Source organism: Leptosomus discolor, chromosome 19 (assembly GCF_034619465.1).
Source record: "Leptosomus discolor isolate bLepDis1 chromosome 19, bLepDis1.hap2, whole genome shotgun sequence".
Classification (NCBI taxonomy): Eukaryota; Metazoa; Chordata; class Aves; order Leptosomiformes; family Leptosomidae; genus Leptosomus; species Leptosomus discolor.
This window is the reverse complement of record NC_141409.1, coordinates 11,747,292-11,765,133: the sequence shown is the minus strand read 5'-3', so window position 1 is coordinate 11,765,133 and position 17,842 is coordinate 11,747,292. Positions and strand designations below refer to the sequence as shown.

General features: G+C 54.5%; 2 protein-coding genes across 3 annotated transcripts in view; one reads left to right on the top strand and one right to left on the bottom strand.

The window, feature by feature from the left end:
* Positions 1–49: 49 nt before the first annotated feature.
* Positions 50–1,641, bottom strand: B3GALT9 (beta-1,3-galactosyltransferase 9). The gene is made up of 2 exons (XM_009957402.2): positions 1,636–1,641; positions 50–1,150 (listed from the first exon to the last, which is right to left on the bottom strand). The coding sequence occupies exons 1-2, from the start codon at positions 1,639–1,641 to the stop codon at positions 50–52; spliced, it is 1,107 nt and encodes a 368-aa protein (XP_009955704.2).
* Positions 1,642–10,155: 8,514 nt separating this feature from the next.
* KCNT1 (potassium sodium-activated channel subfamily T member 1) overlaps positions 10,156–17,842 on the top strand; it is an 88,395-nt gene continuing 80,708 nt past the window's right edge. For both annotated transcript variants that reach the window (XM_086475601.1, XM_086475600.1), the window contains exon 1: positions 10,156–10,301. In XM_086475601.1, coding sequence (XP_086331727.1) covers positions 10,156–10,301 — 146 coding nt within the window. The remainder of the gene's footprint in view (positions 10,302–17,842) is intronic.

Sequence of the window (17,842 nt, the reverse complement as noted above, 5' to 3'; positions counted from 1 at the left end):
AAAACAGCTGGTAAAAGAAAATTCAGACGTTCTTCGCAGAAGTTAAATCTTAATCGGCGAAATGAAGAACCTCACTTTTAATCCCATCCAAGTTAAACCGTTTGAACTTATCAATGTAGGTCAAAACCTTGCAGGACACCAGACTGTAGTAAGTTTCCAGTAATGAGCAACCTTTCCCATCGCTCGTTTCCTTCCAGTCTTTAAATAACTCGTCCTCTCGCATGTTGGAAGAGGTGAAAATGAATTTATAGCAGCATCGATTGTAGCTGATGTGCTTTCCCCCAGAAAATCGAGAGCTGTGCATGGGAGTGATGCCAGCTTTTTTAGCACAGATTCCAACAAAGGCGTCGGGGGGCACCGAGACTGGCACCTCCTTGGCAGCCACGTACACCTTGCGAGCGACGTCCTGGGACATGACGAAAGCACTCCCGTCGCAGTAATCCGGGTAAAACGCTTCTGAGTATTGGCGGATGGGAACAAAGGCAGGGCTTGTGGGGTCTCTGTTGGGCGCTCCTTGATGAACAACCCTCCCAATGTAAACGTCCTCAAGCTGTGTTAAGCCAAGCAAGTATCCAGCCAGGCTTGGGATACCGACAAACATGTCTTCATCTGTTTTAAGAATATACCTTGCATGGGGACAGAAGGCCACTGTCCACTCCACGCTCATCAACATCTTCTGTGTCTGCGTCTTGGGAGAATCGATGAAACTGCCTTCGATAATGTCTCTGTGCTTTCGAGACTCTTCGTGGACCTCCAGCTGGGTGGTTGCTGAAGCTGGCTTTCCTAAAGCAAACAGAGTAAGGACAGCATAACCGCTGGCGTCTGTCACGTTGCCCCACGTCTGCCTGATCACGTTGCGCCTTGTCCTGTTTTCTGGGCTACTGCAGACAAGAATGAGCAAAAATATCTCTTGCTCGGAGCATGTTGCTGCGCTGCTGACGGTGTAAGAGAGATTGGCCTTTAGGGGATCCATATCTAGCTTCCTGGCCCTCTCCCTGATTTCAAGAGTCTTTGCGTCGGTGTAAGAAAGAGGTAGCGACCGCAGGAAGTATTCCTCCAGTAAATCTGCTCCAAAAAGCAGCACGTGGAAAAGCAAGATGTTAAAGAGAATGAAGCACCACTGGTGAGTCCGGAGCCTGCAGAGTGTCAGCTGGGGGAGAGAAGACATGGACACTGAATTCTCTTGCTACGAGAGCAGAAAGGCTTTTCTTCATTTTATGATATATTCAAGAAAAACAGTCACACCTTTCGGACCATGGTCTCTGTATTATTAGTGTAAGGCTCTTTTCCTCCTAGAAACCTGAGCAACCCTACTTCTTGTGGCACAGTGAGATCCCAAGGATGTTACCATGCTGTAGTTTAGAAGGCTTGTTTCCGTGCATCCATGGATGGAAATACTGAGGAATAACTCACTATGAATATTTTCTGACTGTTTTTAACCTGTTACTGAAGGCCTGAGATGCTAATGAGGACCCGCAAGGTTAACAGGGAGCCTTTGGTCCTCGGCCTGACAATGCCTTGTGAAAGCTCGCAAGGTAAGAAGCCAAAGGGAAAGCCCCGATCCCTGCTGTCCCGGAGGAGTCAGCCTCGTGCCAGCCTCCGCGCTGGGGCTGAGCAAGGAGCCGAAGCACTCACCTGCATGCTGGTGGGAGTGCTCCCTGCAGCAGGGTCTGCGGTCGCGGTGGAGGCAGCTTCTCCCTGGCCGAGGCGTACGGGGCAGTGTCTGTCTCTGGTCTGCGGGATTGAGTTACTGCCCAGTACCCAGAGATGACGGCTTCCACCTCACCTGCCTGCGGGGAGGAAAGATGATCCCAGGGGATGATCGTGTTGCAGCTGCATAAAACACAAAGCAGGCAAAACTCAAGCCTTTCCCTTTATTCGTTTCTGACTCTTGGGGTTGGGTCTCTGAGAAACAAAAGAAGTGAAGCAACTGCTAGGGCTCACGTGGTAAGAGGGGTCCCCTGGTACTCTTGCGAATCTGCGCTAGGTCTGCCAGTTTGTTGCTGTTTTCCTGGGGTTTTGGGGTTTTTTTTACAGCTGTGCTGTTTTGGCATGAGTTCCCTGGTCCGTGGCAGTTGACCCCTGTGCTGAGCACACTGTGTCCCCTGAGATGAGATGATACGTGAACTTCGGGTTTGCTTTGTGCGAGGTCCCCGTGGATGCGGAGGACACCCCAAGGCTGTGGGCACTGCTGGGCCAGGCTATCTCTGGCAGCCAGGGAGCAGGCTGAGGAGGGAGAGGGGTAAAAAGTGGCTTTCCCAGTGACCCCGCTGCAGGTGAGGCACCTCGCTTGCCTCTCTTGATGACTCCCAGAGCCACAGAAGCGCAGGGCATCGTTTAGTACCAGGCGTGTTTTCAGTGAGCCCCTCGGAGCCAGGCATGAGGAAAGGGCTGTGCAGGGGGAGCTGACGGTGCTCAGCCAGGGGCCCTGTGCCCAGGAGGCTGGGGAGGTTTTGGGGTGTCCCCCACTCTTGCCCCTCCAGCATCCTTTTCCTGAAGCGAGGCTGTGAACTGTAACAAGCAGCATCGGATGGTCCTTTGCTTCTTGTCTGCAATATCACCCCGTGGCGTTAAATTAAAGTATGGATTTACATTTTTGTGGTGTAATTGCCTGTCCTGGCGCTGGGCTGCGGTGATCTACCCCTGGGCAGGCTCCTGCTTTTGTGGTGGCCTCGGCTGCACCGGAGCCTCCGTGTGTTAATGTTGGCACAGCCACGGCCTGCGCTGGAGCTGACTGGGCTGAGGAGCCGCAGGGGACTGGAAGTACTGGAAGGGGAAGTGCCAAAGACACCACAAACAGGATGGAGGTGTCAGCAGGGGTGAGAGTTGGGTTTGGCAGCAGGTCTGCGAGCCCTGGGGCCCATGGAGTACTGAGGGAGGAGGGGGGTTGCGGGTCCTCAGCAGCCCCTGGGGAGGGCAGGTAGAGGGGGCAGGTGATAGCAGTGATGCTGTTTGATGGGCAAATTGCGGTGGGAGGTTTCAGCCTTCATCAGCACAAGCCCGGGACCTCCAGCCTCCATGTGAGAGCAGAGAGATCAAGAATTATTTTTTTTTTAATTTTTGAAAAGATTTCTCACAGATAAGGGTGCGTTTTTGTTACTGCATCCTTGGGTGAAAGGGTGCAAGGAGAATGCAGCGTTGCTGTGGTTTGCCTTAGCTGCGTGCCTTGCAAGGGTGGGATGCTCTGACCATTGCAATTCTCCCCGAAGCATCCTTAGGGGAACCTGTGTGAGCCAAATGTCCCAGGGAGTTGGAGAAGAGCTTTGATTTCTGGCTTGGGCTGACCAAGGGTCAGTCCCCCAGCTCTGGCTGAACCCATCAGCTCTCCTAGCCCCTGGGTCTGTGGCAGTGTGGGGAGATCTTTCCCATGAGTGTTGGGAAATCTGCATTGATGTAGGGAGCAGCCGGAACTACAGAAGAAACCAGATCCCCAAATTGTGGTCACAGCTGGGAAGTGCATTGGGCCCCCCTGAAAGATGGCCCAAACACACACAGCGTGTGTGTCCCAACGTGGACCTCAGCTGTCCAAAACCAGGAGAAACTTTCACAGAGCTTGTGTGTCAGCTGGGCTACAGCTTCATCTGGACCAGCCTCACAATCGTTGTAATCCTTGCAGAAGTTGTGCTTTGAAGCTTGGCAAGCTGTCAGCACGGGAAGTGTCAGTTAAATGTGTTCTCTGAAATAAAAAGCTAATAAGGGGATATTTTTCATGTATAATAATATAGCACTATAGCCCCAGATACCCATTCTGGGAATAAAATTCCTCCTTTGAAGATGGTCCGTCTCCAGCTAAACAATTTAATAAGCAAATAAATACTAGCATTTGAAACCACTTCCATTAAAAATATTGGCTTTTCCAATTGTGCGTTTTTAGAATAATAATAAAACCCACATGCGTATCGTCCCTGTTGCAATTATGCACAGCGTGGTGCTTGCAGTACTTCTGAAGTCATTTCTTCAGCACTGCTCTGTGGTGGCAGCAGGAGCTTCAAACGGTCGCCGGTACCACGTCCATGGGACGAGCACTATCCAGCCGCAGCTGGGGCGCGGGCAGCTCGCGGGCTGGGGTTTTGTTTATCCGAAGAGCCTGGCTGAATCCCACTGGGAGAAAGCTGAGGAACAGAAACGAAAAGACTGCTGAAGGGTAAAATAACTGAGCTGGGAGTGCTGCAAACCTCGGCTCCAGGGAGTTTGCCTGGAGGTGATGCCTCCATCACCATTAAAACCCAGGCTTCAGGCAAATGCAAGACACAGCAGCTTATGTATGACCTTATCTCGTTTTTCAGGTGGGTAAAATCAAACACATTCAGTGAAAACCTCACTCCCAGTGAGAGCCAAGAGTTTCCAGAAGAGTCAATTCAGGATCCTGGAGCACCTAAAGTCAGGTCAGTCTGGGGAAAGGAGAGCTGTTCCTCCAGCTTCGCTGAAACCCTCAACAATCTGGTGGTTAAATTAGGGAAACAACGGGGAAAGCAGGTTTTCCTGAGCCACAGGGCTATAATTTGCTTTATGTAAGGTGTTTTCACATTTTCCTTAGATTTTATGTCCAAGCAAACCTCATTACGGGAGCAGGGATGTACCAATAATGCTGCGGACAACAGACCTCCCGTATGAGCAGCGAGTGTTTAGACTGAAGGATGTTTGGAGTTTGGGTCTGATTTTTTTTTGGAGAGGGCAGGGCCCTGAGCTCCTGGGATGCCCAAAGATGAAAGCAGAGGTGCCCACAGGGTGGTGGGAGATGTTGTTGGGCAGGACAAGCCCAGGGCTGGTGCAGCAGGGTGGGCAGCTGTGGTTCAGTGTGCTGCTGGGGACTAGCCATACCCGCAGCTTCGTAAAGCATCTCTCAAATTCTCCTGGCTTCCCTCCCAACGCTGTGAACATTTGGAAGGGGGGAGCAGAGCCCGGCTTGTTTCAGTGCTGCTCAGCTCCGCTTCACGAAAATGCGAAGGCTTTGGATGACGCACCATTCTCAGGCGATGGCGCGGGCGGGCGGGGTTTGTTGGGGAAAACCAGTGAAAATTGATTTATTTTGTTTTTTACCCAATATAAATTTGCTCAAATATAAAAGCTGGACTCTGCCTGCCCCAGGTGTCTGTGAGGTTGCTCCGTGCCACGTGCTGTTCTTCCCTGAAGGGAGGACACCCCTCTCCACCCCCACCACGGTCCCCCCTGCTCCCAGGCTCTTCCCAAAAGCCGGGTTGATCCCCGCAGGGAGGCTTTCCAATCTCCACCTGGCTGCTCCTGCTCCAGAGATGTGCTAGATCCTGTCTGCGCAGCCTGGCTTTTCTCACACAAAGACCTCTTTCCACGAGGCATTCCCCGTGCCCCTGGGCAGCCACTTGTCTTATTTTAGGGATCAGAGCTGACCTCGGTCACAAAGCATCCCCTGGCAGCCCCACCAGGATGCTCCTGGGAGCACAAAGCACCTTCCCCGTGTTTTGGACCCTGCCCAAAGGGTCCCCTCTATTTACAAACTGCCTCCCGCAGTGTTTCACCAGCGCACACAGACCCGATAGCGCGAGGGGCTGGGAACGGACTTGTCTGGTTTTTAATAACAGCATCAGTTGCAATAAATAAAGGGAGACAATTGTTTTGGTCTTAGTCACCTAATTGCAATGTTTTTGCTTAAGGATATGATTCAGCTCTTGCAGGCAATTCTTCACCTTAAGTGTTCCGTGAGGCTTGGGAGATGATGGAAGACAAGGCTTTATGAGTTGTACAGTGTGCTTTTCATTTGGTTTTTTGATATTTAACATCCCTTTAGGTGTTAAACATATGTAGAAAACTTAAAAACAAAGAACTGGAGCGCTGACACACTGGACAAATAGATTTGCCACTGGTACACAAACGAGGATGTCTTTTCTTCCTATTTAATGGCTCAGCTGACTAGGTTAGAATCATGTTTTTATAGCCAAGTTCCTAGCGTTCATTTTTTTTTGCGTACATCAGTCTCAGAGTTACAGAGCTCCATCTTTTTGTATGGGTATGTTTGATTATTACTTCTTGAGTTTAATGACAGCTTTGACAACTAACTACCGCTATATTTCTTGGTGAAGACAGCTTAAACCCTCTGTGCATTCTGCAAGTGCTGCACTGAGCCTCAGAAATACTGAATTAAATAGAAGCTGGATGGAGAGAACATGAGCTTGTGAAAAACGTCGAGATGCGAGGCCACAGGGCCCCAGGCCTTGGGCTGAGCTGGTTCCTGGTTGTCTCTCCATCAAGATGTCAACTTGACAGGAAAGTTGCCTATTTTGCAGTAGACCAGAAGTTTTCCCCTCGTTACTGATTTTCACAGTGGGCCGTGGAGGTTACTTTGCCTTGCCCTTTCATTCCCTGAAGTCAGACACAGGCTGTGTTTGCGCCTGGCAAATCTAGATTTCGCATGAAATTCATTTGACACGCACAACATCCGAAGCGTTTGAGTCTTGACTCAGGCTCCGCTTTGATTAAATTCAGTCCGTGCTTTGACAATATTTGCAGCTGGGAGCAGATCAGGCGTTGCCCTGCCTGACCCCGTGGATGCTCTGTGGCTGCAGTGCTGCTGGGCAGCAAGCTGGGGCGTTTCTTCTGGGGTCGATGGGGGGTGCCTGTGTGTGTGTGGTACCCAAAAACGCAAAGTTTGCCCAAGGTTGTGGAGGGCAACAGGGGCTGAGTGCAGGTCCTGGGGTTCGCGCAATGCCCCAGCCCATCCTCTCTGGGTCCCACGGTGGGGGATGGATCCAGTTGTGCTCCAGCTGCGTGGGCCTGGGGGTGCCCCAGGGATGAGGAGGGGGCTGCAACCCCCCGGCTGTGGCCAAGGCTCCCACCAGCAGGGCCATCCCCCATCGCCCTCCTGGCAGGGGGTTATCGGGGAGCTCGAGCAGGACAAGGACACCCTCTGGCATGAATCCTCACTTGGCTCTGGAGCACCGTGGTGTGCTGGACTGGGGCAATGTTCCTCAGAAGATGACTTTCTCTCCCTCTTCCCTCTGACTCATCCCACCGTTGCCTCCCACGGATTTATATATTGCTCTCCCAGGCGCAGCAACAGCAGCGTTGAGTCTCCGCTGCCCCATGCCCAGCCCCTCGGGCAGCCGGGGCTGCGATCTGCCGGGGGCAACCGTGCTTTCCCCCACGCTCGGCCCTGTGGGGGGTCGCAGACTGGAGGTTTGCCTTTCCCAGGAGCCCTGCGCCACCTCCCCCACGCTGCTCCCCGAGCCTGGCTCTGCTACGGAGGACTCATGTGCGTGCACACACAGCACGTGGCTGTGCCAATGGCACTTGGCACCCCTGGATGTGCTGCACACTCCCTGCCCAGGCATAAATACGCCCCCACCCCCTGGTTATTCTCTGTTTTATGAAGCAACTATGCCCTGAAATACTTTTTGGAGATGAATAATGGCAGGGCAAGAAAAAAATAACCAATGGGGAAGGAAGGAAAGTATTTTGCTTTTTATTCTGTTAATAAGGGGTTGTAAAGTGGTTTGTTACGGATGATCGTCTTGTACCTGTTCAGTGGGAGAGGAAGCAAAGGCTGCAAGTTCTGCGAAGCAGCGGAGCTCGTCCGTGCTGGAGCCGGGAGCAGGCCCCAGGACAAGGGCTCTCCTTTCTCAGGTAGGATCCCACCAAGTGCCATTCCTGGGACAGCTTGTCCCTGTGCCCAGTGGCTGGACCTCTGCTCAGGTGGGACTGGGAAGGCACCAGTGCCCTTCCAGGCGCAGCTCCATGGCCAGCCCGTCGCCAGTGCATACCGCAGGGCGGAGGGCAGGTGGGACTGCCCAACCTCCCTGCTCGAGCTGCAGCATTTGGATGGGGATGTTCTCTCCATCTGGCTTTGTCTTTCATTTCTCCTTTCTCTTTTCTCACTGTCCCCACCCCCCCAAGTGGTTTAAATAATTCCTCCTCCACTCCTGTGTTATCACCTAGCATGTCAATACGCTGCTGTGCCACCCACCCCTCTCCTCGCAGAGCTGCACGTTAACATTTTGCACCCGATAATGTGAGGCAATTAGTGAATGAAGAACAACTTTTGTACTTAAAAGCATGATGGGTCGGGAAGCATCACATGGATGGATTGCACGGGGAGTATTAATTGCTTTTCTCTCAAATGACTCCTAGTGTAGGAGAGTCCATATGGAGAGAGAGGAGGAGGAAGCGATGCTGCGGGAGAACCGAAGTCTCCGGTCCCAGGGAGAAGAGTAAAGCCCAGCCCACCTGAGTGGGCACTTTCCTCTAGAGCTGGAGGCTGCGGCGCAGCGGAGGCTGCGGCAGGGAACGGGCACCGTGTGCCAGTGCATCCCACGGGGGGCCAGGGCTCCTGGGAGCAGCGGCTGGGGAGTGTGAGGGTGGGGGGCAGCCCGGGGGCAGGGGAGGGCTGGGAGCTGCCTGGAGCTGTCGGAGAGAAACTCTGGAAGCACCGAGCTCCTGGCCCGCATGGCGTCACCCACCCCTGGGGTCTGGTTGGGCGGGTTTTGGTGTTTTGGGGGGGCTGAGGGGGCAGGGGAGCGTTGCAGGAGGCATGGGGGCTGCCTGGGCACTGTGTTTCTTTGTACTCAATGGTTCTCCCTGGGGATATCTGCTCACCTGCGCAGACCCGGGATCCTGCGGGTCAGCACCAGCTCCCCAGCACCCCTGCAAGAGTGTGATCTCCGGAAAATAAATTAAATAAAAAGCAGCAAAAAAGGAGAGGAGCGTGCCAGAGCTGGGGCAGAACTGCTGCCCCGTGGGCTGCATGGCCGCCCCTGCCAGGGGGCCAGCTCGGTCCCCACCGTGGCCCTGGGCCAGCGTGGGTCGTGTGGGTCTTCTGTTTGCAGCAGCGCGCATCCAGCCCCCTGAGGGGGGACGCAGTTTTGGGGCGCTTTGGACTTGGCCACATCACTACAGCTGGCACCTCCTGACACTCCTGGCACGTAGCACCCATGGGGCTGAACCTCGAGGGGAGAGAAGGCACCTTGGGCTCCATCCCGTTAACCCTTTCCCAGAGGCGGACGGCTCATTTCCAAGTTGCTCCTGCTGTCCCTGGGGCGGGGACATTCCCGCAGCGGGGCCGTGTTGTTGCAGCAGGGCCCTCCCTGGAAGATCAATGCTCCCCAGCAAGGCTACACAGCACGGCACAGGAATTCCCCAGCAGGCCAGGCCTTGGCTGGCCTGTTTGCTTTCGGCACAACCCCAAGGCCCAGCAGCGCTCAACACAAATATTTATACGGCTAGTAGAAAATAAAATGAAATGAAATAATAAAATAAATTTTTCAAATTTTAGAAAAGGAAAAAAGGACAAAAAAGAAAAAGGGGTGAAAAAAAGAAAGAGGAAAAAAAGAAAAAAGGGGAAAAAAGCAAAGGAAAAAAGGAAAACGGGGAAAAAAGGGAAGAAATAGGGGGAAAAGAAAGGGAAAATGGAAAAAAGGGAGAAAAAAGCAGGGGAAAAAATAAAGCGGGGAAAAAAAAGAAAAAATAGGGAAAAAAGGGGGAAAAAGGGAAGAAATAGGGAAAAGAGAAAAATCCGTAAAACACCGAACGCGAGGCCTCCAGGGGAGGCGGGCGGGCAGAGGGGACGCGCCCCGCGCAGCCGGTGCCGGTGCCCGCAGCGGGGGGCGCGGGGCCGGGGCGGGGGGCGGCGGCGGGGGCCGCCATGGCCGGCAGGGGGCGCCGCGGTGCAGCGGCGGGGCGGGGGCCGGGGCCGGGGCGGGGGGCGCGGCGGCGGCGGGCGGGGGGCGAGCAGCGAGGTGGCGGCTCCCGCCCCGCCGCTCCGCGCCATGGGCTTCCTCGGCGGGCAGCGCCGCAGCCGCAGGGGGCAAGGGGAGGAGGCGAGCGGGGCCGCCGCGCCGCCGCTCCGCCGGTGCGCGTAGGGCAGGACCCCCCCCCCCCCCCTTCCCCCCTCCCCGGTGCATCACCCCGTGCCCCGCAACTTCCCGGTACCTGTTGCTGCCCGCGACCCCGCCGGGCTTCCCCCGCGGCGGTCTCCTCGTCCCCGGGATGCGGAGCCCCCGGCCGGCCCGCGGGCTGCTGCGGCGGCGGCGGGGCGCGCCGTGATGGGCGGCCGGGAGCGGGAGCGGGAGCGGGACGGCGGCGGTGGCTCTGCCCGCGCCCGGCAACCCCCGGCCGGCGCCTTCGGCGGCGCGGGGCTCCCATGCTCTGCTCCGCCTCGCCCCTCCGGGCACCCGCGCCGCTTCGCTGATGCCTTTCTCGGGCGAAGAGCGGAGCCTGCAGGGGATCTACAAGCCGGCGGGGCCGGCGGAGGGCAGGGCGGCCGGCGGGGCGGCCGTCTGCACCGAGTGCTACACCAACCGCTCCTTCGTCTACGACGATGGCAGCGCCCACAGGTACCCCCCGGCGGGGCGCGGGGTTGGGGGCTGCCGGCGGGGGTCGGTCCGTGTGTATCGGGGTGCGGGGGGGAGCTCCCCGGGGGCTGCCTATGGCGCCGTCGTGGGGAGCGGTGGGGCTGGGGGACCGCGGAGCCCCCTCGCCGTGCGGAGCCGAGGGGAGCCCCTTCTCCCCCCCACCCCCCACCCCGTCGGTTCCCGGAGGGGTCGCGCCGCGGCCGAGACCCTGCGGGGGGAGCCGGGTCCGGCCTGGCTGGACCCTCGCCCCACGTTCCCACCGCCCTTCCCATGCCCCGAGCCTGGAAGAAAGTTTCCACGACACTTCCAGGGCTGGCTGGGGTCCCCTGCGAACGCCCCTCTGGGCACCATCGCCTTGGGAACGGGGTAGTTAGGGGCTGCCTGGGCACAGGGGCTGCTTGGGGATTGCCCAGTTGTTCCCAGTCACACCCTTCATGGGGAAAGGGCCAAGGCAGCCCTTCTGGCAGACTGAGGCCGTGCTCCACGCTGTGTGGGTCAGGCAGGGTTTTGGAGGAGCTGAGCCCCGAAGCCCCCCCAAAGCCAGAGGACTAAAACACACGCAGGTGGAAAGGCTCTGTTTCCAATGCAGCCCACGCTCCAGCTTCGGGCTGGTTTTATGCCAAAGTTATAATGTCCAGTACGAGGGAGGGGCTGCGGTGTAGGAGTGAAGAGCTGCTCGGAGGGGGTCACAGGGACCCAGTGCCACCGTCCTCCTGTGCCCAGGCAGCAGCAGAGGTGTCTCACAAGGGGATGCGTGCTTGTTGCTGAAGTATCCCAGCTTTTCTGGATAACTCCTTTATATTATCATCGATCTGATTATATTTACTAGCGGGGCTCTTCCGACAGCCACGCACATTGAATGTTAAATGCGCAAATGAAGTGTGTGTATCAATTAATTCTTGGCAGATAAGGACCTTGGCTGGGTCTGTACCCTGGGCTGGTCATCTGGGGTTTTCTGTATTGACGTCTGCTTGCTATGATTTAGGGAGACCATCTTTTAGTCCTAAAAGCCCAGATGGAAAAAAGAAGGAACAGTCTATTCGGTGAACTCTTTAACTTCCAGTACTTTGCCACTGACTGGGTAATTGGTAAAACCCTTGAATATTGGTTCTTGGGATTAAGTCCCTCATCCATCGTTTCCCCTGCTGTCCTCTCTGTCAGAGGCACAATGTCTGATGTGGCCAAGGCACCCTGGTGCCTCGGGAACCAGGACCACCTAACTTGGGTATGCCGGGGGGGGTGGCAGAGCCATAGAGCCTTCCCCAAACCCAATTTCCTCGTTTTGCAGCTGTACTCGGTGTGTTTGCAGAAATGACGTCCTTGAGGAGGTTCTCGAACGCGTCTGTATTGGCGGGGAGATCAGAGATCAGGCTAGAGACGGCAGCTTGCCGAGGGTTCGGACTCCAGCATTACAGGAAAATGATGAGTTGCTCAGCTCAGACAGCAGTTATTGCTCCTTATTACTTAGACTGCAGTCCTGCTCGGGGCCATTTATCCTCATCTAACGCACAACAACGAAATCCTTGTCCAAAGGTCTTCCCCTCTGTCTCTTCCAATCTGAATAGAACAGCTTCATCTTCTCATTATTATTATACAGCTCAATGTGTTTCTAACTCCCTCTGGCTCTGCCGAGGTTGAAATGCCGCTGCTTTCCCTGGCTTGCCTTGCCTGCCTCTGCATTCAGCCCCTTTGCTGCCCTTCCAGAGAGATTGAACCAGTGGGTTGGAGCCCTCAGGACTCGGCAGCTTTGCCTGTAGCTGCCTGTTACTCCAGCTCGGAGCTGCTTGGGTCTCTAACGTGCTTTTTCAGTGCTGTTCAGCTGAAGAAGCAGAAAATGATGGTTGTAAACTGGCTGAAGAGAACCGTGCAGGAGCAGGCAGAGCAATACGGACCCTCTCCCCCATTAGACGATCCCAGGGGCCCACGGGCTAATGTGCTGTTTGGTTTCCTCCTCTGCAGCTTGGGCTGGGGGTGCGCAGCCCCTTGCAGTGGGTGATCATCCACGTCGAACGACCTGCTGTCACTCAGCCTCTGCCTGGTGCAAGAGTTTCTTCCTCACCTCCCGTGGGTTTTACCTCTGTTCAGTTGAAAGGGCCGTGCAGGCAGCGCCCTGCCCGTGTCTGACGTGGGGTTTGTGTCTGACGGGTGTCCCTGGGGCAGACCAGGGCTCGGGAGTCCTACGCAAGCTCCTCGGCTTGTCTCCGCTCCGTGCTTCCAGGCGTACGCTCGCAGGGGTAGGTGTGATGGCAGCCAAGCAGACCTGTCACCAGAGGTGTGTGCGAAGGATGTGAGAGCCAGGATATATCTGAGCCGCAAAGCTGTGTAACACGTTCCGTGTACCTTCTGCTAAATGTTCAAGGGGACTTCAGCTGGGCTGGCCCCATGGAAATAAATGGAAGCCTCAATTATCCCCTTGCGTAGCAAACCTAAAGGTGGCTTAAAAGCTATTGAAGGGAAATTCCGTCTTCTCAGTTGCCTGAGTGCGGAGGCGTGTGTGGAAATGTCTGTGTGCTTTCTTCTGGCCCTCCTTATAAGGGGACGATGGTCCTGAGAGTCCCTTCCAGTCCGAAAGCAAGGGGTTAACTGCAAAGGCACTTGAAAATATGTTTGGAGAGCAAATACACATTTCTGGCACCCAGAGGGTACAAATAGCCTAAATTTTACTTTCCTACCTCCTGGGAAATCTGGGTAAATGTTTGTGCAAGGAGCTAGTCTGTCATTTAGGGGAATACAGGATTTCCTCCGGCCAGCAGCTCTGCTTCCTCTGCCTTGCCCATGTAAGGGCACTCGGGTAAGAAGCAGTGATGGATGAGTGGCCATATGGAAGGACTCATGCGAAAATATCCTGCACAAGTAAGAGGGCCTGTGGGAGAAGCGGGGACGTGCGAGAGGAGAGGTTTTTCCATCCGCTACTTCCCGCTGCTATGGCTTATTTAAGAAGAAAAAGGTGAAAGAAGGTGACACGGACGATGGCACCTGGAGAAGCTGTTTAGGAAGATCACGTCTTTGTCTTGGACGTATGTGGCTTTTCTCATGCCTGTTTTTAATGTCTCTGACAGGAGATGTTCTGTCTGCTAGCTCGCACCCTGCTGCGTAGGTTCAGTGCTGCTGTTTATACTTGGGGTACACAGTTGGTGTCCTGTGCCAAGCGGGGCGGGGTTCGGGGGTTCGGGCACTTTGCTGTGGGTTTGGGAACAGGGTGTGGAGGGAAGGTGGGTCCCAGCTGGAGCGGCTGCCCCAGTGCAAGTGCTTGAGGAGCCGAGGTTGGGGGCTGGAGAGCAGCAACCAGGGAGAGCTGCGAGCACCGCTGGCACGGCAGCTCTGGGCGTGCTTGTGGAGCTAGAGAGGGCTTGGCTTGACAGGGGCTGTGCTGGGGTGGGGTCTGTCCTCAGTCCCACCCGGCTGGGCAGCCAGGACATATCGTATGTTCTGTCACTAGGAATCACAGCAAGGTTTGGAGCAGTGGCAGCAAGGTAGAAAATGCCTATAGGCACCTTCTGCTGCTCTGGTCAAAACTGCTGTTTGAGTCCAAAGGCAGGTGTTTGCCTGCTGTCCTCGCTGAACTCGAGGTGGCTGGTGGGTTCCCAAGGCTGTGTCTGTGTGAGAGAACTTGGGAAAGCTGATCTGAATCCATGAGGGACATGAATGCACAAAAAAAAAAAGAGAAAAAAAAAAAAAGGCAAAAAGCAGCGATGAAACTGGATTCTTGCTTGGTGTGAACGCTCATCCAGACCCAGAATGGCTACCCCATGGTCTCTCGTGCTACACCTCAGATGTTTCCAAGGGGCTGTCTCAGTTTAGCACAAGGATGGTCCCTGCAGCTGAGAGCCTGTTGCTGTCTGGAATGCCTGGAAATGAATGGGAAGATGATGCTTTGGCAGAGCTTGCACTGAACCAGACTCTGTAGCTAATTAATAACCAGTTCCTCCAGGCGAGATGACTAGCTTAGACATTTATCAGCTTCCAAAAAGTCTGCCTTGTGGATTGCAACAACTGTTGCTCTGGCTGCCCATGGGGATCCTGGCCTCGCTGTTCCAGGAGAAATTGCAATAGGGAGCCATAAAACTGCAGAGCCAAACACCTTGTATTTTCAGAGTGTTTATGTCGCAGAGATAAGAAGGAATTCTGCTCTTGTTTTCCTCAGCTGATTAGGAAAGGGAACCGTGTGGCTCTGGCGGGAGTCTGAAATCCGGGGCTCGACAGGGCTGTCAGCAGGTTGTGCTGTGAAAACTCCGACAGGAGAGCGCCTGCCAGCACAGCTGGGTCAGTGGGAAGAGGTTTGGGGCACCTCCTTGCTATTCTGTTCAACGGAGGACCCTCGACACGCTGAACATCCTCCTTAGAAACTGCCGTGGGGTTCTGGCACGGCTGTGCCACCCTTCGCTGAAGAACAGCAAAGTAGGTCATTGCCTGTGCTCAAGGCTCTTTCTCCTCTGCAAAAATATTTACAGCATCTATTTGAATCCTCCCAGTTCTCCATCAGCGACCTCTTCCTGACCTCCGCGCCTGGTTCCCAAGTGCTGCATGCAGTTTGTTTTGGAGCTCGTTAGCGTTTCTCTTGCATCCATGCCAAACTGTGCTGGAGTGTGGAACATCTCATTCATCCTTCTTATGAATAAAAACAGGCCAAGAGCCATACTAGGGCTGAGCGCAGGTGCCTCTGGCTTGGCGACCTTTGACAGTGGCCGGTTGTCACGGCCCACTCCGTGGACTCGTGATGGTGCGTTCGCTGTGATCTCCAAGTGCAAAATTAAGGCGACCACATCAAAGGGGTTTGCTCCAATCAGACAGTGAAACTATATTGTTTGCTCGTAAAGCGGCTTGCGATAGGGAAAGAGGGGGAAAGGAAAGGGGAAAGTAAAGTGAAAAGAGGACAGAGATCGATAGCTACCACCGCGGGTCCAAGGTGTCCCGATGGTCCCAGGTCCAGGCAGCATCCTGCCGGTCCTAATGATCATTGTGATCCTTGGTGGGGAAATCTTCCAAAGTTCGGGTGCTGAGGAGCCCTTTTCTATGCCCAGTAGCGCCCCTTGCTGCTCCTCTGTATCTCAGCCTCTTCTTGGCTCCATCGATGCTGATCGATCCTTCTTGATAACGGTCCTCAGGCTTGTCCCTGGCACCACAGCACTCTTTAGCCAAAACAGAGCCCTCTTGCCTCCGCAAGGCTCCCTCCTTCGGCTGTTCTCTCCCCTCACAAGGTTTCTAGAAGGGAGCAGCAGACAGCAGCATCTCTACCCTTTTGCTGTTTCCTGCCAGATGCAGCTCTTGTCCTTGCTCTGCCCAGGGCATAACGACCTCACAAGCCTGGCATTCCATTCCCAGGATCAGCAACTGCTTCTCAGGCCACTGCAGGCTCATGTCAAGGTGTTAGCCTCACTTTCGGGGTACTTCACTGTCCACGTTCCTGATGACAAGGTTGAGACAATGTTGGTTTCGGACTGACTCTTACACCGGTGGTGGGGACGGAGGGCAGGTACAGAGCAACCCTTCCCAGGGCTGTACCGCTGCAGCCCGTCGGGTCGGATCCTGAGCTGGAGGTTGTACCCAGAGGTTGTGCTTGGAAGACGTGGCTGGATACCTCCCCTGGCATCTGCCTGGTCCCTCTTGAACGCACTGGTGCTTTCTGCCTCCGCAAGAGGATGTGACTTCTCTGGTGCAGCTGCTCTTTGTGAAAGCATGCTGCTTCTCCTTTGAGCCTGCTGCCCTGTGATTTCCCTGGGTTCCTACAGCTCTTGTGATGTGCTTGCTCCCTGGCCGTCTGCTCTGATCTCACCCGCCTTTCATCGTGGCTCTTTCCAGGCTAAAGCATCCTCCTGATCTATTTAATCTCTCCTTGAACAAACTGCTTTGTGTCCTTGCAGTTATCTCTGTCGCCCTTCTCTGTGCTGTGTCGTCTCTGAGGAGGGGAACCAGAGCTGTGTGTGGCTCTGATGTGGGTTTAGCTGTAGTGTAACAGCCCCTCCTAACATTTTGGGTTTTGAGCACCACTGACAGTCAGCTGTTGGCTTTGTGGTGTTATCTACTGTGATTTTTGGCTCTTTTCTGAGTGCTAATTTGCAGACCTTCAAGTGCTTGTGCAGGAAGGTGAATTTTGCCGCCCCTCCTTTTGGATTAGTTGGCATTTATTGATGCTAATTTTCATCTGACATTTTGTCATCGGGTCAGTCAGTGCTGCAAGATCCTCCTGCAACTGCTTACAGTCAGGTTTAGGTTGGACTGTACTGGATAATTTGCAGTCGTCACCATCACTTCTGAATCCACGCAATAGCAGAGAGCCTTGTGGGACCACACAGATGTTCGCTTCAGTGTTCTGCTTCTGTTTTTCTCCTGTCTTCTGATCCAGGAGACATCCCCCTCTTTCATCCCATTGCATCCTGGTCTGGCAGGTGGGTTGACAAGCCTGCCTCTCGGGGTTTATTTCTGTAAGTGTTTGTATCCTTGAACGGTGTGAAAAGACTCTTCCTCCTCCCACGTCTCTCTTAATAATAATTTTCTGCTTTCAATAGAAGGGAGTGTTCTGCAGGGGTCTGGAGTGTGGAGAAGTTTCTTCTCCATGCTTCATCCCTAGCTGTTATAGCAGTTTGGGGCTATGCAGAAGGGAGAATTTTCCCAGCAGGTCATTATCAAGAATTAGCACTTTCCTGATCTTGCAGTCTTTTTTTTTTTTTTTTTTTTTTGACATGAGCCTGAAAAATATGGGGCACTGGCAAAATTGGTAGAGGGTATAAAAGCTTGGGGTGAGGGACAGAGAGACACCACCAGGATTGTGTGCCATGGGGTGCCTGATACGCTCCTGTGAGTAACGATTATGGAGAGTAACGAGCTCTGCCTTGAGACCGTCTCCTTGCTCATCCTGATGAGAGCTGGGAACAGATAGCATTGTCCTGCTTGCGACTGGTCATCTACCAAGATGAGGGGTTTGGCTGGTTCCCAACGTGGAGAAGGTGACGCTGGTCCCAGGTAAGCTCCATACGGGAGGGGAAGCCCCAGGAAAAAAAAACGGATTGGGCAACAGCAAGAGGGCAAAGGACTTTTAAGCCTCGCTTTGGCTCGAGGTGAGAGCTTTTCTGTCCCCTGGGCTGGAGGAAGGAGGGCTGCCATTGCACTGGCAGGAGCGAGCCTGTGATGGAGCGTTAGGATTTCTGGGGACTAAGAACAGTCCTCGAGGGAGAATAATAAGTGGCCAAGACCCAGCTGGCTTTCTGGCCTTCCTCACGATGCCAGCTGCTGGAGCAGGGACCTGTGGGACAGCCGAGGGGTAAGTCTGGGCAGAGAGTGTGGCTGCACTGGGACAACCGATACGTAATGGCTGGGAGCAGAGGAGTGGCTGAGGTGTAGAGGCTTGCTGTAGTGTCCGTAGGAATTATAGTCCCCTTCTTAAGCAGGCAATAGTAGAGGGTTGGCTGTTGGCTCCAGGAACAGAGCCGGAGGCTGTGACAAGTGAATTGCTCTCTTTTTAGTTTAATAGTCTGTTTAGGCTTAAGATTTTTCACAGCTGGTTAGCATGAATCACGAGCCTGGTG